The following is a 24,520-nucleotide window of genomic DNA, read 5'->3' on the forward strand; positions in this document are numbered from 1 at the left end:
TTCTGGAATATTTTTATTAAATAGCTAATGCGTGTTGATGGCGAAACTGAAATTAATACATACAATTCACGGCCATAAGAAAAGAAGAAAAAAAAATTATGATGTGCAGCTATAGTGAAATCTGCTCCGGAAAAAAAAACTCGAAATATTCCAATCGTCATTACGCATGGAAATGATTATCTGGTTATTGTTATTAAAAGAAGGTAAGTGGGACTTCATCTGCACAGGACAGGACTTCAATACACAATAGTTGTAATAAAACAACGTTTTATTTAAGGCACACAAATATACACTATAATAAAATAATCTCTCCATAACCATTTCTGATGATATCATGATTTTGCCGGTATAATTTGCTCTGTCAATTTAATGATAATATCATAGTCATCGTGTATACAAAATTCATAATAAGATTGAATTACTGTGAAGTCATTTTAAAGGTACAACTGCGATAAAAAAATCAAAAGTACACCCTGTTCTCCATTAAGCTTTGAAATTAAAAACCTTTATTGCTTTCAATTATTTATGGACTTGTATAAATTAAAAATCGAGTTCTCATCACATTTCTCTGCGATATCTTACGCTGAAATGAAAATAATGAACGGAGGATTAATGGAGTTGTAGGTAAACGCTAAAAAAAAGTAATAAGTACTTGAAGGCGATTTTCTAAAAGATAACAATATGCAAGCTGTTCGTAGAAATCAGAAGAATTAACGTTATTCATAGTCATTTGAAAATTGGCATTACTATTTCATACTCTTGACGCTATCGTAGTTGGGCATTGATTGAATATTGTCAATGAGCAAAATCGACATCGGCATTGAATCGATGGACTTGTTCGCGAATATTTTTTTATTTTTTTTCATCCATAAATCGATAAATGCAAAACTAGCAACCGGCAATCACAGCCAACATTTTACAATAGTATTTATCATGCGTATGTGAAAGTATGCGTAATTCTAACTACTTGTGTCGTATACTTATTGTTAGTGTAGGTGTAATAAGTTGGTAAATTGCCTGAAACCTGAATACCCCAGGTGTAATTTACATTAAACAAGTGATGGATACCATAAAACCCATCAGAATAATCCAGACTCTGCCTGCTGATTGATTATTGTGCACGAATATTAGGGACCGTGAACAGTCGATAGACAAATAATATTTTGGAATGGATTGAATTGACATAGATGATGAGAATTGAATTCGCAATTTGAGTATATACCAAAGCCATAAATGGTATTGCTCGCGTCTGGTTGTATTTAATATTTGAAGTGAACCCATTCTCTGGTTAGACAATCAGAGGTAATGGAAATTCACAACTTCTGGCACCAAAGTTTTTTATTCTATTTCATACAAATACCGCGTTAGGTACTTGTGCAGGTACTCCAATAATGTATGTACATACATTCATGTACGAGATATTCGCGCTTCTAGAATATATCTTTATCTTCTACATATCAGAACACAAACTTGTGTCTTTATAATAAGTACCTCTAGATTATGTAAATGGCACATAATATTTCACAATGAAATGTACAAGGCGGATCGATATTATACTTAGATACAGATTGATATCTATAGTCCATAAATATGTACAATCGCAGTTTAATCTGATTGTGAGTACTAGCCATTGAACTTGTCCTAAGTACATATTATAGCTGAGCTGGAATAACATACAACGACTCAAACAGAAGTTTCTGGATCATCTAGATCTTTGGCATCCTGCCGCGAGAGGAATCTTTTAGTGGATGTCTCTCTAATTACCAAATCAAGAGTGTCTGGGTAATCAATGGTCACAGATCGCTCACCTCCGTGTGGCAAACTTTTATTGGAAGCAGGTGATGCATCGCTACTTTCAGCGGGGCTAAAGCCATGTTGAGTACTGTCTGAAAACGAACGCGTAGGGGTTGACAATTCTGATACCAGAGGTGTCGATTCGTCATCGCAGCCTTGGTCATCACCATCCACGGGAGACAATGGCAGAGTTTTCATCAACTTGTCTTTTAATTTCGTCAACTTCTCCAGGCTTGTAGCTGAGACACTACTGGCCGCAGATATAGAAACTGTAGGCTCCACATTCAGTTTGGAATTTTCTTGGTGTGAATTGAGAGAAAGCGAGAATATCGGTTTCATGGGGATGCTGTCTGCTGCAGAACTTTCATCAGCAGATTTTGAGCGAAACGCAGGTCTGGGTGACGGAGGAGGTGAGATGAGGAGAGATGTGGGCCTAGAACGCATTCTGTTGGTTCGTTGTTTGTGATTCAAGTTGCTTTGGGAACAGGCCGACCTTGTACTCCACTGAGAGATGATACTGTGTTGGGAGCTTGAACGATGGAGATGCGAAGTGGAGTCCTGTGAGCTTTCGTCTGATGTGTCAGGATCTCCGAAGACCGGTTGCCAGTGGAGGAGAGGGGAACCTTGTAGCATGACGAACTCCGTTTCAGGTACAGAGGTGATGCTGAGGGAAGCTGGATGCCCACCTAAAACATTTCTTTGCTACTGTACAAGGACCCTTCCAACATGTCTTTCATTCCTAATACAACTATCAAACCAAACCAAAGTCCTTGTGAAAAATACCTTGCAATGTGATCACCAATGGCATATAAGTTAAGGGAGAGTAAAGAACTGCTCTAGGTAGAATTAACCATTCATATTCATATCATGACTAGGTTTCATTTTAGATGCACGAGTTAAATATTGTTCTATGAAAATGTTCGATAGGTATATTGTCAAGGATTTGGATATAGCCTTGAAACAGGAAATTTACAAAAGGGAATGCCGCTTGTATGTATGGTTGGGAAAATAACTTACAGATAGAACTTGCAAGCAGCAAATATGCTGGACACCCGATTGTCACTATACAGTTTTAAATTTCTCGAAACCACAAGATTGAATGTTCATGCATGCACCCTGGTAGCAATATCGTATATGGTAGAGTATTTGAATAAATCTGGGAACTTGGTTGGATAGTTTGAGAAATAGAAAGAACAAATGCTATTGTAATACATTAATACAGATACTTCACAAGTTCAATAAAGCATTATTTAACTGCGATACCTCGATTTATCTACCATTTCAGGCTGATGAAAATGATCGATCAAAAGCGATTTTCCCAAATTGAATGCCTTCAAGAGATCCAACGGATTTCCATATTTTCTGTACATAGGATCACTGTGAAAGGATGGGAAGCCATGCATAATGATAAAAGCAATTAAAGTTTACTTTTAAATAAATCCATGCAGCACTCAGTTTCAAAAATTTTTTATTGCAATTTTCATATAATGTGGATTTGTGAACAATGAGTATGAATTGTATAATAATTCCATGCACCGCGTTGGTAAAAATATAGCGATCTTTATAATTTATACATCTCACACCGTACTGCGTTTTTGTGATAGTACCATAGTACCTATTACTCGATGATATTTTATTCAACTGAAAAATGTGGCACAGATACTTCGCGAAACAAGCTACTAACCATCAATTCAATTATCTATATTCATTGTTAGCTTGTGTTATACAGCAGTTGTGAGTTCACTTCACAACTCTACATCGGTACCACAAACACACATTGTTGCTTTAGCTTTGTTATCATGGCATAGAGTGCATGGCTCCGGGCCACTTATTTGCTTCATTACTTCAACTTACACTTCATACTGCAGAAACGGCGGTTTTCATTATCTAGTAATCTTAATAGAGTATATTTTTGATTTATCTAGTTATTGAATTGACTTATATTTTAAATATTTGAACATCATCTCACTGATATAATAGCTGGACTTCATAAAACAGACCAAGATTACTAAACAAACAACCGTTGACCTTCCGAAGAAATCAGCTGATGGAATGTCATTTCCATTTGTATCAAATACAAACAATTAATTTGTACGGTGCATTGCAGACGCAACAGTAAAAAAGTCTGAACAACTGACTTAATGATGTTTTTCAATTGAAAAGTGACGATGTTGCGGCAATACAAAACGAAATAGGAACTCGCATAAGTCGTTAGAATTATTTATGTTCAAAGATTTTCGTGAGTTTTACATTTATGTAATACCACCAATATATGTCCAGCATAACTTTTGCAGCGACCAACTTCTATTATTATAACAGGCTCAAGAATTAATGAAGGCCCAGGTCAATTGTGGACTCGCTCTATTAACATTTATGACAACTCGCGATTTGTTCAACCTTTGAAACTTCATGAATAAATGACCAATGTTTACAGAAATGAAATTGACAGAGATTGAAATGCATAGTTTCATAATTAAATAAATCAAAATCATGAAATACTAGGCTACTGCATTTTGGAAAATGCTGGAGAAAAAAAATGCAAATGAACTCTGCAAACAATCTAACCGATAGCATGTTGAAATACTAGGTGACGTTTATGACTGTACAGAATTTTATCCCACTTTATATAAAATTCTGTCTTTCACCATACCAGCTACATTATAATACCAACGGATCACAAATTCTTCAGACTTATAAATTGCACCCTCAAAATCGTTCAATATTTATAGCACCCACAATAGTCGTAATCTATATTCAAACTGCCGTAACTACACTCTACATATTTACACATATTTTAAGATATTGAGATAAAAAAGAACCTCTTTGTGCGATAAAGAAATACTCACAGTAATGTAACTACTAAATAGTTACACGATTGACAATGGGCAGAGTATTGTCAAATGACTAGAGGACTGAAGTGAAATCATTTTCTAAATCGGGACTGTGATCAGAGTTTGGTGGTTCCTGAACTATGACCAGAGGCAGTTTAAGCGGAAGAGAAGATGGAGGCTCACCTGCAAGTGAGTCGGTAGGAGCAATAGCTGGTGACGGTACATCCAGCACATCTTCGCATGCCTCTTCGTTCAATGTCTGCAAGGCTCCGCAGATCATTTGTTCCTCGAGGGTTACCTAATGCACACACACACACTCCCATAACGCACATGCTTTACAATATATTTGGCTTATTATGATTAATTAGAAAAATAAGTACGAAATTCAACCAAATCACTGTATTTTTAGATTGAATCAATCTATGATGTATTCTACCACTTTCTGAGATCATTAGAAGCCAATTTTGTAATTAAACCTACATTTGAATCATAAAGGGAACATACGAAATTTGATTGTTTTTCAATATTACCTGAAACTGTATCCAATACGTAAGCGTGTTGATTATCCGTAAATGTTAGTAATCCACAATAGTACAATGCAGGGATTATGATAACCGATTAACATTGATAGATGACGTGATACATGAAAGTATGGAAGAGAATCTCACCTGTTTTTCCATAATAGACTGCTTGTTCGGGTCCCGCCTGGCAGGGCCGTCCGTTCTCGAAGTTGTCTTATCTTTGTCAACTACAATGGGTCGTGAAGATCCACTTTGTACCACGGGCTCTGCAGCATAAGTTACACAATTGTCACTAGCACAAATCTAACAACCTCTGCGACTTTCCTGTAATTATTTTTCGCATTTACCTTTACGTGTAATTTGGTCTGATCCTACGGTAAATCGAACACTACGTGGGCCTTCTTCATGTGCAATAAATAACGACAGTTCTGCTTCCCTGAGCGACACAATCACCATTCGGAAAAGTTCCCAATCTCCGAAGGCCATTTGAAGCACCTGAAATAATCGTCAAAGTACTGGTAAATAAATAATTGTGAATAAGATTTTACATCGCAATTAATTGGAATAATGGATCTCACTTTTTTCAACTCTTGTAGATCACAATGGAGAAGTACTCGGCCATTTATGTTATTATCTCTGATAACATTTTTATAACGAGATACCTGGATTGTACTCAAATCTTCTATTTTTCCTAGTAAATCGCAGACCCCGTTCACGGATAAACTTGATAGTTTCATTTCCAGGATATCTGCCTAAAAAAAAAAAATCACGCAGCCTCGAGGTAATAAATCGAATCGAAATTATGTCAAACTTTCCAAGGCATTACTCATTATAATGCTCACCGATATTGTAGTAATAGCTGATATTGGCCTCGGCGCAGGCTCCATAGGCGGTAATGGTATCCACGGTGGGGGCTGCCATTCCATCCCAGGTTGCATGACCCAACCAGGTTGCATCGGTGGAGAGTGTATAGAGCCTTGCATAGTATTACCACGGCTGGATCTGTGTTGTCGATTAGTTAAGACACTCTTACTAGGTGGCCAATGTTCCTGTTGATGCGCATGGGTGTTCCACGGAGCAGTTGGACCTTTGAACATCCCGGAAGTCATAGCTTCTTCGTCAACGACCTGTTGTTCTTCTTTGATTTTTTTCTTAACATAAGGATCAAGGTTTATTGTGAAAGGAAGAAATATTTTCATATCTGTGACGAGGAGACTAGATCGATGAAAAGTTAGGAACACGTCGAGCTTCCGTTCATCTCTATCCATTTCCAACAGTGGCTGTACATCTTTCATTACCGGTATTTGCGGACGCACTCTGAAATAAGATAGAAATTGAAGATCGCCCTTGTGAACCAATGGATCGTGATCTACGATGCAATTGACTCACTTATCGTAAAGAGCCTTTAGTGACATAGAATCATCTAAGGTCTCTTCATATAAATCATAATAAAGGATCATCCAAGAAGTCCTGAATGGCCACTGCTCCGTGATATTGATCCAACTAGCCAAGTGGTACCAATTAAAGTCTATTTGGAATGCTTTAAGTAATCTACCTGTAATTATCGTACAACAGCGTTAATCTAAAAAAATCCACACCTTGAAACTGAATAGTGTATTCGCAACGGGTTGTAAGGTTCTCACCTGTAACGTAAACGACGTTCATGAGTCGTCTCATACTGCGCGGATTCACGTCACTGAAGTAATCGTCCGTGAGCAGCATTTTATTGAGATCATGGGCTCCTCCAAGTCTGTTCAAATTACTACCAATACTGCTTGCTATAGATTCGCTGAGTCTGAGTTTTCTACTGCCTTTTCTGCTAGGCGGTTTCAATTTTTCCGTACTGTTCATTACTCCCGACTCGGTGCTCAGTCTTCGATTCGATACCGAATGATGAATAGCACTTGTGGTTGCGTAATTGATACTGTCTTCTGTCTCGGTCCAAGCACTCTTCTTGTGATACTGGGCAGTTTGCTGGGCAACTTTTAATTTTCTCAACCCACTATTTTGCAAGTAAAATGGCAAATGAACCATATTGCGCAGGTAATCGTGGCCCCCAATATTCGACTCCGTAAACAATCTCCTGCTGTTTACTTCAACGGCCTGAAAAAAAAAAGGATGCAAGTTTCAATTGAGTTATGACACATGCATTCATCGCCATTAGTTGAAAAAACTCATCCATGTAGAGAGTAGAAAAAAGGTGCAGGGACGAGGATGTATGGATATTTCACATTTCTGTATATCGATAAATACAATGATCACAATATGGATAGGCAGAGATATACACCGAACCAATGTCAAGACCACACCGATACACAAAACGATTAATACGACGATGCCTAACTAACCTGGTCGCAACCCACCTGGCCCGTGCAAAACAGACAATCATCGATTAGTCATGAAGCGATATAATTCTATCTTATAAGCTTGCGAAATGAAATAGAAAATAAAATAAAATGAAGACAAGCTGATTTTGATCAAGATATGCAAGTTCATCGAAAATACTATCCAAAATTTTAGACCTATTACAGGATTATAGATTTTGAGGTATATTTGTAATGATGGGTGGCTGTATAAAAATCATATTACCTTGGCAATAACGTGAGGATCAATAGCTAGGATAACGATGAAAGGACAATGATTATCGCTAAAAAGTGCTTGTATAGCATCCAAAACCAGAAGCACCTTGTCTTGTTCACAACTATCCAATCCATCGACGATCACTACCAGCCTACTTTGTTGAGATGTAAAGCTGTCCAAGCATTTCACCTGAAATTCATTTTAATAAATCTAGTAAGAATCTTTGTGAGTCAGTTGAAATTACACAAATCTCCGGTTTCCATTGAACAAATGAAAAAAATGAACAACACCTACCATTTCCGTCATCAGGTTCACCTCGCCACGCAACGTTTGTATGAATCCCTCACTCTTTAATGTTTCCAATTTAGAAATACTACGCTGTAAGTGCCGTCTTTGGGAAAATACCACAGCCTGTAACATCCTGCTCCATGTATATAAATTGGCTATAATCCCCACTGAAAGTAACAGTGCTACTGTTAACAGAATTACATGAGCAGTTACACGTTCGATGATATGACTGAAACAGTAAAAATAGAGATGTCAAATTTGACTAGTTACGTGCAAAAGAATTAATTCGCAATTTGTCATTGTTACTAACACACTGCTGGTGACACCGATGAGATAGATGGTGAGTATTGAAATGCCCAACAAAAAAGCACCAAAGCAAATTTCAAATATCACAATATATGGCAAGCAGCAAACTCGTCTCCACTTCCAAGAGGATGTAGACTTCGCCATTTTTGGTCTGAATGCTCTGTACAGTCTGGTGGCGAGAGATCCATAATCACTCTCAATGGAGTCGTATAAGGATCCAACCATTTGCACCACTGCATTCTCTCCTGCCGAAGTTGTACCAACACGCGTTTGATCGGTAAAATAAAATTTGGTTGGTTGAGCTGTTGGCGAATCGCCGACTTGAGCACCGGGAGGATGACAGAACATAACTTGAAGCAGGAGCCGCAGGTCGTTTAATTTTTTAGTAAGAGCTACGTTGAAATTGTACGGCCAGTACCAATCATATCTTTGATTAGCATACCAAACAAGCACTAGAAAAACGTAGCTGAATACGACAAGGCTGACTCCAACGCTGAGTCCGATGATCCATGATTGAACAGCTAGACCGACGATCACCCCGACTAGCAGGGAAACATGCACAACGACTATAAATAGCAGGGATGAAAACTGAAAAACTGGATCCATCCACTGTCTTGCAAAATTTTTCATCTCCTCTCTGAGCTTGTTCAGCAGAAATGATTTCCCAGAACCCCATTTTGCATAAAGGCCAACCGTTATTGGTGTGGACAGCGAAGGTTCGCTAAGGATATCTGCCAGGGCACTACTGTAGAGATCATATCCCAGCATGTTCTCATTGTCCTCATTTGTATTCAATCGTCTAGCCCCAAATATTTGCCCTAAAATCGTCTTCGGGTGGTTCATGTCTATGTTGTAGGGAGTTTCTCCCTGCCGATTCGGCCGATAGAGCAGCTGGCTATTTTTTGGATTTCTGAGTAATATCTCCACGATGGCCTTAGATCTGGCTCGCATAGCCACATGCAGCACAGTGTCTCCTTTCTTGTCGGTGGCAGAAACCTTGGCTTTTTTGTCTAGGAGTAATTGAACTATTTCCGAGTTGCGTGATCTTACAGCCCTAAGTAGAGGCGTGTCACCATCCTTGGTTGCGATTTCTAAATCTGGATTTGCGTTTAGCAATAATCGCACCATAGCGACATTTCCTTTCTCTACAGCTATATAAATAGCGGTTTTTTTGTCCTGAAATAAACCACGAATCAGTTAGCAAATGAATTTCCATGTTTAGAAAATAACGTGTGACATATGTACCTTCCCAGCGATATCCACGTCGGCGTATTTTTTAATTAGAGATTCGACGACTCCTCGATGACCTCCTTTCACGGCATGAATCAAATTGGTATCACCAACCCTGTCTTGTATATTAATATATGCCCCAGCATTGACAAGTGCATTAACTATTTCGTGATGTCCTTCTCTGCAAGCTATCGCTAGAGCGGTACATCCGTCTTTATCCAAGGCATTGACGTTCGGTTTGTATTCCAACAAGAGAGTCACCACATCAACGTGATTTCCCAGAGTTGCGACGAGGAGAGCGGTCCACGAATACTGAAAGAAATCCGTATTTCAATTCGAAAATTAGGTGATACTCCGTCGGCTTAGCAGATTCGATGGACTCACCATGCCAGCAGTATCGACATTGGCACCGGCTTTCAATAACGCGTCGACAATTTCTATGTTTCCCTTGCGACAAGACCAAACCAACGCAGAAGTCCCATACTGGAAATTTGGTAACGTTGGATCAAATCAAATGGCCAAGAAAAAAACTAGAGACGCACAGGAGAATTTCGACCATACCTTGTCCCCCACGTTGACTTTAGCGCCGTGAGATATCAGATCTTTGACTATGTCCGCATACCCTCGTCCCGCCGCCCACAGGAGAGAAGATATGTGATAGTTGCCCTGAGCGTTAACATCTGCTCCACGCGATAAGAGCAATGATACCGTTTCAGATCTGCCTTTATACGTCGCCCACATCAAGGGTGTCCATCCTCCCTGTTTCGTTGGAAATTGAATGTGAATATTTTAACTACCGCTATTCTATTGACGATAATAAAAGAACGAACACTTCTTTTAAGATTCCAAAAAACTCACCATATCACGGTGCTCCAAATCAGCGCCGTGCTCCAGTAATTCCAAGCATATATCCGTGTGTCCTTCTTTGGCTGCGCACAACAGGGATGTCCAGTTGTCCTGAATTAACGCAGAAAGATAAGAATTTATGATAAACTATTCGACTTATTTCGAATGAATCATTCGCGAAAAGGCCTACCCCATCTTCGGCATTGACATCGGCTCCATGGTTGACCAATTCGCGGACGAAATGTATCTTTCCTTTGGATGCTGAATGGATAAGTGCTGTGCTACCATTCTGTTGAGAATATCGAAGAAATGTTATCGCAATGTGTTTCGATCTGCACACGCCTATAGCGATGCATTCCTCAATTATTTGTTCATTCCTCGTATACGAGGTGTATACGGAAAAAACTCACTTCGTCGCGATCGTCGACTTGGACGCGTTTATTCTCAAGAAAATTCTGCAGGCCGATGAGATTGTCGTCAGTTACGAAGTTGACGAGGGATCGGTAGCATAGGGAAACCATCGAGTCCGTACGGTGGAGTGTCTGGAAATAGAAAGAAAATCTGATAGCACAATTTTCCGATAACTCGTAGGTGGCGATTGGAACGCAAACAACGCGAAATATTATTTCAAAGATGTATGTACGTAGGCGACGGAATGTTATGGCATTTATATTTCAGCTGATTCCACAAGGGGTGTTGCGAAGAGGTATCTTCGTCATTCGGTTAGAAGCAAAAATCCACACAATTTTTCAACTGAATAATAATCACACATCACGTTAATACGATCAGCTCAAATTAAGAGTAGAAAAATAACTTGCTCACAAGTCGGGCTCACCGTGAATTAAGCGCGAGATAATCCCCACGATAATCGGGCGGCCGTTCCAGTCCTGACGTTTCCGACTTTTTTTCGCTTTTATTCATTCGAAAAAAATTATCGGTGATAACCGTGTGAAATTTAAATATCGCGACGTACGAGCCGCGCGTATTTCGTCAAACGAAAATTAGGACGGCAACCGAAACACGACGCGACAATATTCGGTTGCTGACCTACGCAATGACACCGTGCAACAGGTGGCATGAATACTACGTACGCCAATTGATGCATTTAGACTGTAGGTCGAAGCCATCGAGTTGAACCAGTTGATGATGGGTAGCTGCATCTCGCCCCGAATTCGATCCGGATCCGGATCTTAACGAACTGAATTTAACGCAGCGACTCAACGCTCGAACAGAAACACTAACGTCGTTCCGGCGGAACGACGAGATGAAACTGGAGACCGGGGAGGTTTCTGCCCTCCGTTTTTATACAGGAGTACAATAAAGATACTGCAGGTGTATATATATGTGTATATATATATATATATATATGTATGTGCGTGGCGCCGGAACGATGCGGTCAAACAAGCTCGCGATTATTATCGCTCCACCTCTTCCGAACATCAACTACCACCCGCTCCGGGTCTCGAAACGCAGTGTGTATTCCTCGACTGGGGAACGACGTCGTTTACCGAACTTTCCCCAAAAAATTTCACCGGTGGGGGTAGATACGGGATTCACCGACGACCGTTACCGCGGGGCATCTTTCGGCTGATTGTGAGGCGATAATCGGCCGGCCCAAAACTGACCAGAAATTCAACCCCGCGGTGATCGGACGCCCGGAGCGTACGCTGACCTGTATAATACACATCTGACGCACAGGTATTTACGCGCATTAGGGAAATCGGTTGGAAAATTAGTTTCCGTGCGATGCGCGGTGCGCGTCTCCGAAAGCTCTCGTATTTTCTTCTCGCGACAGGGGTATAACGGGTATACCTGGACGGATGCAGATCGCTGGGGCTCGTGCTCCTCGCGTTCCTCGATGAGATCGGTGAACGGGCGTCGATGGTGAAAACAAAGGTTGGTTCATTCCTTAGTTAGCGGCTGCGGAGGCATTAGTAGAGATTTTTGTTACTGCTGCACACAACGTACCTGACGGGGTTCGCGGCTCGAATCCGATAACCCTCAGGATCACCTCGAGAAGGGCAACCGGTTTGTCGCACGGTCGGGAAGATCGGATCGGTTTCGCCCGAGTCTCGTGGGAGGGGGCGGCGGGGGGTGCGATGACCCCGCGGGGGAGGAGCGAGGACGGGGAGCAGCGAGGAGTAGCGAATCTGCGGGGTGATCGTCGTCTGTGCGTTGACTGACCGTGTGGGAGTGTCGTCGGATGCCGAAACTGAACTTTCGACCGGTTCCATCGGAGGCAGGTGCGGTGAAGGTCAGCGTTGGCACGTGAATGTGCGACAGATGCGACCCGAAGGTGTGATGATGATGATGATGGGGGTGCTGCTGGTCGCCGCCCGCGCTCGTCGTCCACCCCGGTGGCTCGGGTAGATGGAGATGAAGAAACGACATGCGTTTTCTTCTCGATCGGGCCGAAGCGACGAGGATCGCCTCCCCTTCGCTGATGTTCGTCAGGCTGGAGCGATTCGAGGAATCGCGCGGCGCGTAGGCTGCGCTGTTCGAATTATTCCCGAAGGGGAAGGTCGTCTCGGAGGGGCAGGTGGGCAGAAGGGGCTGGGATATAGTGTTCAGGGCACCGGCCAGACTGGGCGTCACGCTCGATCGAATCGCTAATTCCGTTATGCTCCCCTTTCGCATCGAGGGACAGCGAGATTCGATCCTCGGGGAATCGGATGTCGGGGTTTTGACAGCGGAAATCGGCGACTCGTTGGTACCATCGCTTACGGAGGGACGATCTTCGTGCACCTCGGGTAATTTTTCGTTGTTGAGGATCTTCGGATGGACAGGTGCGGCGGTAACGCACCGCATCTCCTGCATGTCGTTCGACGGATAGTCTTACGTTCAACGTCTTCTTGGATAGTTTTGTTTTTCGCTGCTGACAGACGCCAGTAATGCCGGAGGTCGGAAAAGAGACGTTAAACTCGAAGCAACAGGTGGGTGGATTCTGCAACTCAATTTCCATATTTTTCAGCTCACAGGTGCAATGGTATGTACGTTAATCGCTCGTAGATTGTGTTACGCGATGTACATCTTCTCATTCGGGATTAGAACAATTTCGACTCGACGAGCGTTTAATAATTCGTGAAGAATTAACAGCAGGTGGTGATCGTTGTTTCATTTCTTGGTACACTTACAGTCGACGTCGACTCTGATGTCCTGCAGCGTATAGTCGATAATAATTAGCTTCATCCAATTATTTATAGACACGCGTCATCCGCTCAATTAAAAATAATAATTTTAACACGCGATGTAATAATCGCTGAACCGTATCTCTAATCTTGATCGTGAGCTTATATTTTACAACTATAATACCTATTACATCGCGAGCACCTAATACGAATATTTTCTGTTTCGCACGACGGTTGATTACCATCGATATTTTCCAATGACCGTTCAGTTATCCCCCAATCGATTGTTCCAGCGTAAACAACCTCGTTATCCGCAAGTCTTACCAGCTCGTTCGACGATTTCCATCGACGGATCGCAGCTTCCGACATTTTTCTAACCCTCTCCATGGTTTCTCGAGAATTTCCGATATCGTTTTCGGAGACGAACGGTAATCGTATAATCGCGCGCGACTGCACTTAGGTGCGACCGAATGTTTACTGGAGAAATAAGTCCGATCGGCTGCACTCTATACGGAAGAGCTGCGATATCCGTGATCGTGAGAACAAAAACACCGATTATATATACATATATGTATACGCGCATCGTAACCCGCCGTTGAGATCTTCAAAGATCGCGATAACTTTGAGAGCAGGTTTCCGCGAATCGTCGATCGTCCCTGATAATCAATTGCGTTTTATTACCTACTCGAGTTAGTTTAGAAAAAAAAAAATAAAAAATTATTTTCATTCCATTCTCGTTACCTGTTTCAATCCGCGCCCGCGTACGAAAAATGAGATGACCGAGGAGATTCTTATGGTCGTCGAGTCGGGGTAGCCCGACACGATCACCGCCGTCATCTCGGTCAACGATACCAAGGGACGCAGGTGGTACGTACAGAATCCCGTCGAAAGTCACCGATCTCATTTCGCGCCCATTAAGGGATCGCGGCGTGGACCGGATCCGATAAAATTCACCATCCCTCCACGCGTATCTCTTGTCAACTTCCGCGCCTAAAGGCGATACCAACGACCGTACCGTTTCGCTTTCGATACACAATTGACCATAATGGACGGAATTACCAGCGAGCGAACGAATCACGCGAATCCCCGTCGATCCCAGAGTCAACGATAAATGCAGCGCGTGCTCGCTACAAGAAAATACCATTATAGATTCATCGGCGGGGCTCAGGCTGGAATTATTCCACGCCATCGACACGGTAGTGACGCCGAAATCAAAGGCGTTTCGTTCCGTCGAATGCGGCGCGCCGCACACATCAGCTACCGCATTTTACGCGCTATGTACAACAACGAAGTCGGTCTCGCGGTAACGAGTAATAAAGTACAAGGAGGAGCGTAACAGCTGATTGTATAGTTCGATCCGGCTGCGATCACTTGATCTCGCGTTGGCCTCGAGCTTTTCGTGTCGCAAGATCGCGACGAGTTTCAAGACCAAGCGCGAGATATTCGCCAGTACACGTACAGAGTATAGCGGGTCGCAAACTGCGTGCTAAAAACAAGTCTTGGCCACGCGCGTGTCTTCCTTCCCGCTTTGTACATGCATATATATACGGCAGGGGTGTGAGAGAACGTGTAACGGAAACGGAAGACAAAATCAATCAAAGATACAACAAATACAAACTTTTCTCTACATCAATCCCATCATCAAATCCTCGTACCTTTGGCAGAGCGGTGAGCCTCAGCATTCTTTCCATTTTAAAAATGTCGGCGCAGCGATTTCCGAAGTTTTATTTCCTCGCGCGAACCGATTCGACCGTAAGGGACTACGGATCGCGATGACCCTTCGCAAGCGGGTCGGTTTCACCTTCGAAATATCACACGGTACGGGAGAACGGTTTACCGGACGCGAGATGACAGACGGGAGGACGAAGATTATCTTCCGGAGGAAGCGGATGAAATTCACGTGGCAAATAAAACGTGCGGTGGAGAAAAGAGGCGCGATTAATCTGCACAGGGCAGCAGCATTCCCTTCGTACGATCGGGGTAAAAGACGACGCGACGAGGGGACACGGATGATGATCGAGTCGCGAGCGCGAGTTCACCGGGAAAGACGAGCGAACTATGAACGATGCAAGCGTGCCACCGCGATATATGCCCATGTACCGGGTGACCGTTACGAAATATATTCTACCAACGCGAACGCGAACACTCTCGTTTAATTTTTCGTTTGACGCGCATCCGCGAAGTACGCGAGCGAAGAGGAGTGAGTTCGTTCTCACGATCGGTACGACGGATCGAAAGGTCGATGGATTCGCCTTGCAATAAATCTGTTTGGCGTCGTAAAACCGTCGGCGCGAGCGCCAAATAAAAAGATTCAAAGTAATGAACACGCGCGTATTTGTCCAATGTTTATTACGCGAGTAGTTTTCCGTCAGATCACCCGGTATGCACGTAAACAGTGTTATCTCCAGATCCGTAATAAGGCGCGTTATACCGACTGGCGATAGATAAAAAAGACAAAAATTGATAAATAAAAAAAAAACTAACGTAACAACAAACCGTACTCAAGATGAATATCTCTTTTTTTTTTTTTTTTTGGCATCGGAAAATCGATCCTCCAAAGTTTTCTTAGGAATTACGCACCGTGCCTACCGAAACTCGAACCGTGTACATCCAATTTCGCTAATGTGCGACAATTGAGCGATCGACTCGACGGAGTATCCGGTTGTGATCGACGGAAAAAAGTCAATCAAACTCGAAATCCATTTTTCCCACCTGATCACACGTAGACATCCAAACAAATATAAATCTCGTTCACTTTCCGACTGCAGTTCGCAAATAAGTTTTCTAGACGGTCGGTGTTGATTCGCCATCGGAATAAACTGGATATTAATCAAGTCAACAAACGCGTATACACATTGATAATTATTCTCATTGAAATTAGCACTAGGTTTATCGTATATTATACGGTTGTACAGCGACTATGTTTGATGAGAATTGTTCATATAGGTAGAGCGGGAGGTTCACAAAAGTTTTCCGCAAAAATATCAGACGTAATCATGTGTACCGCGAGCATAGGTGATATACGAACGGTACACAATGGTGCCGGCGCTCCCATGTATCAACATCCCAAAACCTCTGGGCAAATAGCGGGATGAAATTGATATCAGATAATCGGGGCGAAATTAGTTTGGCCACATCGCGATGAGAAGTAGATTAAAATTGATAAAACGTCGGGTATACCTCGTGCGCAGACGAATCGCCCCGGAATGGTGGTGGTTCCTTTTGGAAGAGATCAGCCCGTAGAAGAAACGCTAAGTTTTCGACGAATGATATATTTTTCGATCAGGATGCAACGGATTTCCGGAAACTGTAGAGATTATCGCGAACGCGAACTTTTTCAACGTCACCTACTGTAACAGCCGACAGGAAACGATCTCTGAAATAACTCGTCGCAAGATTCTGATAAAGTAGTCTTATCAGAACGATGAGCCGATAATTCCTTCTCCCCACGCGGCATAGTTTTCGGCCGGGTATCCCTCGTCGAAATCGCCGCATAGACGGAATAGGAAAATTTTTCGACCTTGACGATCTCGTCTGAAATGGAAACGACGAACGGTTCGGAGGAGCGTAACATAACGTATTATCGTGAGAGCGTCGAGTTGAAAGTTCGACGCCTCTAGTCGCGCACGTTGCATCTGTTCGGAGTTGCATCATATAATTGTTCGAATAATTGAGACCCGGGAGAACGTCATGTCTGTTATACTGTATGTATGTAGTTACATGTTATACAATCGCGACGAGTCGGCGTCGTAAGGAAGCGGTGCTCTTGATCGAGTAGCGCGTCGTATCATTATCTCACGTCCTTCGTCATTTATTTTTTCGAAGCGATTTAATCAACAGTTCGAGACAACGGCCTGTGGCGGCATCTTCACAATTCCGAGAGTAGGTGATCCTCGGTTTACGTTCGACAACGATTGCCGATCGTTACCCTCCACTGTCAATCCGCGATCTGCGATAATCGCAAAATCGAAAACACGTGAACAAATATCAAAAATTGTACAAAGCGAACGTAACAATTATCTGGTACCTGGGTGTGCGCGCAATCGGCGGTGCGAAGGGCGCGATGGTAGGTGAAAATAGCGCCGTAAAAACGTCCCGGATAAAAGAGTAGGGATGATTCGGACGATCCGGTTTCTTCCGGTGCGGTGGAGGCGCCTCTTTTTACCCCGTAATATCTCACCCCGTTAATTTGCGAACGGGGCAAGAGCGCCGTAGTCTCTTCGACACTCATGAGGAATTATTTCCACTGCATTACGTACGCTCGGTTTATACTCTGTCAGCTGTTCTCCCTGCGGTGATTTGTTCTATCCAACGTTCGATCACTCGTTCTCTCCCCCAGGCTTACCGCGAATGGCACTAGGCTCTCCCATTTTTCTCCGAACATGTAAACGCCTAGCGCTTTTACTTTATTTTTCTCAAACCGCACCGATTGTAGAACGTAAACGCATAATCTGGTATTTTATAATAACAGAGTCGATTATTTTCAAGGAAAATTCCGACGGATCGTGGAATTATATAACTTGACGATCGACGTCCCCTCGATAAGAAGCGCCGGTATAAACTGCACCGATTAATCTTCGATCGCACATATTTCAATCGACGTGCACTTATTTCGAACAATTTTTGGGTATACGAGTGTATACGATAGTCGAATCGGGTAATTAATTATTATATTCAAATAACGGACGGAGAACTTTTTAAAATTTGTTCGGAGCTACGTCAGTTGCACGATCTTCGTATTGTCCATCGAACCGGAGCTGACTGACGGCCAACAAAGTCTTGAGCCGATGCACCGAGGAAAATGCAACTTATTGATACACTCCTCCTATCACTATCGAGCGAGTTCCGATTACCGATAACACGTGATAATCCGTCGTTAAGAAATTTTTTTCTCTTCCATGCACCTGCGGAAGTGCACTCGACAACTCTATACCAAGGTATGTGTAATATTGAGATTCGGTAAGATCGGAGATGACCAATCGAGGTCGACTGTTGGCTGTTCGTCTCCCGAGCATGAGAAGACGGGCACGGCGCGGTATCACGAGTGTAATAATCGGCGGCTGAGATGTTGTTAACATTTCTTTCTTCTTCTCATTCTTCGCGAAACTGGAGTGCAACTGCACACAGCGTCGCAAAATAATTGCGTCATTTTTTTTTGTTGCTATTTGCATCGAGATAAATCCCGGGGTAGAACTGCGACGTGCAGTAATGTCGATAGGATGGAAATTTCATCGACTCAGATAATTACAATACGTGCGTAACATTGTGACTCTGCAGCATAATGCAAGAAACGCTCGACAATAACTTGTAATTATCTTATCGTTATAATTGAATTATATCTGGAGTCGGAATATCGCTTCAAAAATCGCACAACTGATCAATCACTGTCAACCGATCGGTTGTAGCCGGTGTGATGTGCGTTGAAGTTCTCAGACGCGCAGATTCAGAAAAGAAGCTCAACGCATTGAATTCCACGTTGAATGAAACCGGGGCGTACGGAGGAAACATCGTTCTAACAATACAATTCGTGTTTTTTTTTTTTTTCCTGTACTCTCCACAAATATGATCTTCCAAAGGGGCTATTTTTGACACCAGACAACGCGTACGCTACGATATATCCACTACGTTACGATGTTTCGTTGTATACATAGAAATAATAGTGATTGCAAATAGGCACCTGCACCCACGCGACGATTCTTGGCTCCGAATAACGCGAGACTTCGTGTTTTCAAACTATCGTTGAATCATGAAGCGTTAACGTACAAATGTATAGCCGTCCTATACCGTCGGAGTCTCTTGTACGAATCAGCAGCGATTCGTCACAACGAACCACATTTTTCGACTCACTCCAAAAGTCTGATTCAAAGATCTCCCGATTGAATGGATAATCAGGTGCCAAAAATGTCTGAAAATCAGGGGGCTGATTCCTGAAAACAACGCTGAACAGTTATTTGAACCTGGACGAGTTTGTTCGTGACACAGTTACACACGAGCTACGTGAAGATCGGTAAGGTCATTGATAAGCTACGATTAACGGGCGTACTGCAACCTTCGAGCAGAGAGCGCCGTATGACTTCAACGTGTGTTGCCACAGCGATTGAAATAAAGATCGAAAGAGAATAGAAGGTAATAATGGTGTACCTCGTTGATGCGATGTACGATCGCTTGGGAGCGTCCCTTCATCGAGTGGAGTGTTGCGAATTGTCGGCGTCGATGTTCCGCCTGAATCTCTACCTGTTTGTATCCCTTCGTATGGGGCGGATTTTTCGCCTGAAGATGCGACATCGCGTAGCCGAGCAAAATATCGTCACAGGTGAATCACTGCCCGCACTGTTTCGCAACGGGTTGTAAAAAACCGAATCTGCCCGCGAGACCCGGTGGGCGTCGCGCGATTAATATGAAAATAGCTGCTGTTCGTCGATCGTCAGTCCGCACCACCGCACTTCACGTTAACGATGTCTATCAACTTTTGAAAATCCGATCTTTTGCACGAGCGACGCGATCCCGAGCAATGTTTATCTGGAATTTTTCGTAATCGTGAAACGCGGAGTCGCGCGCGCGGGCACTCCTTACCAGGCCGCAATGTCGTTTTGACGATTGGCGCCGGTACATTATTCGGCACTTCTTTGTTAGAGCGATGCACGGATATATAATTAGGATATATCTACTGGCGAAAAGCGCGAGAGATAAAGAGAGATGAGAGAACAATGGGAGCGAAATTGGTGGGAGGAAGAAAGCAGTGTCCCAGATGATAAAACCGCTTGGTGTGAGTGCGAGAGATACGATGTTTTTTTATCCTACGTACAGTATATTTTGACATCGTCGCACACGAGTAGACGATATCGTATAGTTTTACACGTCCCTGTTTCTTTTTTTTTTTTTCACTTTTCACAATGCGCAAGCCAAGCTGAAGCTACGGTACGTTAAATTGCAAGAGGATTCCTTGGAATTCGCAGAAGTCATTATAACGAATCCCTCAATTCAAAGGGGATAATGAAGCCTACACCCCGGCGATTTCTAAAGTCCTTGGCGATCCGCTGTCAAAGTACAACGATATATAACAGCAGTTTATACTTATTTAAAATTAATTAAATCCATTTGACACGTATAATAGGCGTGACTCGAAAGAAAGGTGATCAGCCAAGTGTACTTTGTCTTATCGTCACCGTCGTCGTAATTTTGTTGTTTCAAATTTTGAGTATCATTATAAGCCAAGCGTGTAATAAATTCAAACGAACCTGCAAAAGCAATTTGTCATTCTGCCAAGCGATCAAATTATAACACCAGATCGAGTACGTTAATCAACGGAATAACTCGCTAACGATTCCCGGTACCATGTACACATTCGCAAGCATTAAATTAAACCCAACTACTCCCGTGTGATCACTCTTGCGAAGTACCGAGCGGTAAAAAAAAACATAGGATCTACGGCGTTGAATCGCCAAGGACAAGGTCGAATCCGGTCTATTCGACTTGCGGTTACACCCGCGTGTAATTATATTCCATCGCTGCAGCACCCATGCGTTCGACTACTTTGTGCTATATTAGTGGGCGATTGAAACGGAAAACAAGGAATATGGATATCGATCGATCGGGTTGACAATCGGCATTATGAATCAAGCCATGCGCACACAAATCCAGTCGGAGTTCTGTATTGAAAATCGCGAGTGAGTCTCACGTTAGCGCGAGAAAGTGTGTCAGTACGATATACCGGCGGCACCGGTTCAGCGAAACACAATGGAACTTGCGTAACGCACTGAGAAAATACCGATGACGAAGGGTAACGGACTCAGGTGCCTACACAGCCGCTGTTCTATTCGGGTGAAAAAAATTTCAACGTATTTTAATCCGAGCCGTGCAGATAAAATGGTCGGAAACGATTCAGAGCGTGAAAATAACCGTATAGGTGATATTTATTCGTCGCTCGATTCGTACGACACACCGGGCAATCGATAGGCGTTCGATACACCGCAATCAAAACTAACAGCTCAACGGGACCGCGGCGCGGATTCGGAAGTTTTTTAACGTAGGCGGATAGTGTTGTACGGCCGGTGATTAAAATCGCGATAATTCGCACTCTCAGCCGCGCGCGACCGCAGGAGACTGTGGTACGTACAAAGCAATGCAAAGAAGAAACGGAGACGTTCCACGCACGATTTACGATATTCGATACACGCGACGGAGGCCTCCGTACTGCTTATACATCGCGGTACGCCGAGTATGGAACATCGAGTAAGGGGAACGGGGAACGGGGAACGGGGCAACCCGGACACGCTCACCTGGAGCACGAAGAGCATATCGTCGAGCGCGACGGACCGCTACTCGCGCGGCACTGTAGATTACGCGTTATTCGGGCCGATCGTACGAAACCTCCTGACCTCGGACCTCCCGGACCGGTAGCTCGAGTGAAAAAAAAAAAAAATTTATACAACCGCCAGAAAATCTGGAAGAAATCTCGCGGTTCCCAGGGATACGGGAACGCCACGAGGACGAGAGGTGGGAGCCACGTGGTTCTGACGTAACGGACCCGCAGCTGGCCAATGAGATCGTTTTTCTCTACACGTCATCGAACGCACATGCAGGTGTCCTATGTCCACACTCACGGTAGCCCACAGCGGACACCCCCCCCGTGGATAGACCGAAAGTTACTCCGTAGTTTACACATCGCGGGAATGCGATGTTTCCGATCGATTTTCAGACACAATTGTAGACGCGTGCATTGGTGTGTTGTTTTTTTTTCACGGCTGATTCCAACGTGACGCGTGACTCAGAACCAGAGAAATCTTGGCGTGTTTGCTTTTTTTTATTTCATATTTGTAAAGATATCACGAAAGCGGGGCTGTTAGCGATGAGCAATCGTATAGCTGATGTTTCAGAGGCGCCCGTCGTCCTCGGTTATTTACTCAAACAGTCGTTCAAGGAGAGCTTGGATGTACGACTGCGAAATAATTGTGGTCTTCGTAGCGTCGATAATCTCATATCCGTTACGAAACGGCATTCGACTCGAATATTATTCGTAGTCGCCTGCACAGAGCGGTGTAAACATTGGGGGACGATGAACCGTGGGTCGCACATTTTACGAAGGACGTTGATCGTCGATTCGACTTAGATACATGTGTCCATAAACATTTGTTTGACCCCGTGCGTCCGTAAAGCGGAAGAAAAATTCGACCAACACGTGACGATACACATTTGTCCTTTGTCGGGGCTTCTCGCCACAAAGTTTGCCCCATTTTTTCTCGACCTCGAATTAATACCCAGCTACTCTTCATGCACACTCATCGCCACTCACTCGGTCTTTTTTCATACACATGTTAACGTGAATAAGTTGAACGCATTACATTACCGAATTTGCATCAGACTCGAAAAGCCAAGTTCTAGTTTCGGACAGCCAAGATTGCATCTTGTTGATCGTTGACCAAATCGGACAGAGACAGTAGAGACAGATTATCGCGGATCACAATCCTAAATCGCTAAATCAAACGGCATGCGTTTCGCCGATCACTTCCAGGTTCAAAATCATTTAAAAACACAGACATTAGACTCGTTGCGATTCGCGTGAAACTTGTGCGGCGTTCGGGACGGAATAGCCCTTGGTGGTCGAAAGCCGACGAACCTTTGTCGACGACAAAATTCCGCCCCTTTTTCTATTATTCGCCCACTACGTCATACCTCTACCTCTCTACCTACGCACCCGATAATTGTTTTTGTTTATGTTCGAAAGGTAAGAGGCCTCTGACTGGACACACGGTCGGCGGGGAGGGGGGTCAGTACGACGCTGTAGCATAAAGTGACGACAGCTTGGCGCCGGATTTAGCTCAGGGCCTCAGGTACCCGATGCATCAAAGAAGCGACTTCTCAATGGACCGAAAACTGGGGGTTGGGACGCGCCTCCGTGCCAAGACACATGTTGTCCATATTTCTCCTAGAAGTCTCGTGTCCATCCACGATAACAACGAAGGAATATTTGCTGGTTCCCTACGTGAGCTATACGGTAGCTCGACGCTCGTAAATTGAATTAAAGATATGATAATTTGTATTCCAGATGCGAGGAAATACAGAAAAAGAACAAAAAAAAAAAACTAGGAGCTTTCTAATTAGGAATCTGTGAGATCTTACCAGGCGAACGTAGAAAACGTGGCACCCTCAGCGAAATTCTCGGGATCCTGCGGTTACCGTCATGGGGTTGTTTTTCCTACCACGGATTCACGGATTTCAATCGAGACCTGTAATCAGGTTGAAATTAATTGAATGCTCCAGAATCTGAATGGATAGCTGGATACTGAAAAACTCTCGTGATTTCTTTAGCAAGTAAATTGATCTAACATCGCAATGTCAGGTGGATATCGACGAGTGATTGTCGGATGAACAAAGTACAGGGGTCGTGGGATAAATAAATAATTTGTACATCGTCCGATAAACTTTGGGCAGTAGGATTCGGAAACGCTTCTAAACCATGGAGTTTGAATCAGGTGATTCTCCAAGGGGTGCCAGGTGCATGGTGGAAGAGGAAGGACACAATGAATGACCGCGCTTCCGGCATTGTAGTTTCTTGTATCGCAACGTCACAACTGGATCAAGGTTAACATAATCCCGTTACATCAACTGACATTGTCCCAACAGCGTTTCTAGCGTCGTTTTGATCGAATCGACCCGAAGATTCTCTTTAATAACTATTGTTGGCTGAAATGCTTGCCTTCGACCGATTTCATTAATTATCGTGCAAGTATCGAAAGATGAAAACATGACTGGGAAAAACACAAAGATCAACGGAAAAGTAGGAACATTGTAACCTCACCTAAACAACAAAGCAATCCCTCGGTGATTCCAGAAACTGAACACCAGACACCGAATGAAAATTCTTCATATAAAACATTGACACGCGTCACCTCCGCGCACATTCCTCTCGAGTCAAGATACTATTTTCATTCAAATTTTTACGAAATTTTTACTCGGGACGCTACTACAGCACATCCTTACGAATCTTTACCGTTGA

General features: G+C 43.4%; 1 protein-coding gene across 13 annotated transcripts; it reads right to left on the minus strand.

The window, feature by feature from the left end:
* Positions 1–250: 250 nt before the first annotated feature.
* On the minus strand, positions 251–24,470 carry LOC105693421 (kinase D-interacting substrate of 220 kDa). Of its 13 annotated transcripts, none has more exons than XM_012413340.3 (20): positions 24,323–24,470; positions 23,644–23,750; positions 10,807–10,938; positions 10,587–10,685; positions 10,409–10,507; positions 10,112–10,309; positions 9,935–10,033; positions 9,566–9,862; positions 8,325–9,496; positions 8,021–8,243; positions 7,736–7,915; positions 6,790–7,249; positions 6,536–6,701; positions 5,989–6,463; positions 5,725–5,898; positions 5,494–5,641; positions 5,294–5,412; positions 5,156–5,161; positions 4,809–4,923; positions 251–2,480 (listed from the first exon to the last, which is right to left on the minus strand). In XM_012413340.3, exons 3-20 carry the CDS (start codon positions 10,915–10,917, stop codon positions 1,684–1,686), a joined length of 4,938 nt encoding a protein of 1,645 aa, XP_012268763.2. In that variant the 5' UTR covers positions 10,918–10,938; positions 23,644–23,750; positions 24,323–24,470; the 3' UTR covers positions 251–1,683. The 13 variants fall into 13 exon arrangements, with proteins under 13 accessions (XP_012268763.2, XP_048504956.1, XP_025602086.2 ...); XM_048648999.1 differs by lacking the exons at positions 23,644–23,750; positions 24,323–24,470 and adding exons at positions 19,666–20,043; positions 20,763–21,751; XM_025746301.2 differs by lacking the exons at positions 23,644–23,750; positions 24,323–24,470 and adding an exon at positions 17,552–18,396.
* Between the last annotated feature and the right edge of the window lie 50 nt (positions 24,471–24,520).

Source organism: Athalia rosae, chromosome 1 (assembly GCF_917208135.1).
Source record: "Athalia rosae chromosome 1, iyAthRosa1.1, whole genome shotgun sequence".
NCBI classification, from domain to species: domain Eukaryota; kingdom Metazoa; phylum Arthropoda; class Insecta; order Hymenoptera; family Athaliidae; genus Athalia; species Athalia rosae.

Coding starts and splice junctions, on each gene's coding strand:
- LOC105693421 (XM_048648996.1), bottom strand. CDS start 13,213: ATGCAGGAGATGCGGTGCGTTACCGCCGCACCTGTCCATCCGAAGATC. Junction 10,508..10,586: donor ATGTCAATGCCGAAGATGGG/GTAGGCCTTTTC, acceptor GCGTTAATTCAG/GACAACTGGACATCCCTGTT. Junction 9,497..9,565: donor ACGTGGATATCGCTGGGAAG/GTACATATGTCA, acceptor GGTTTATTTCAG/GACAAAAAAACCGCTATTTA.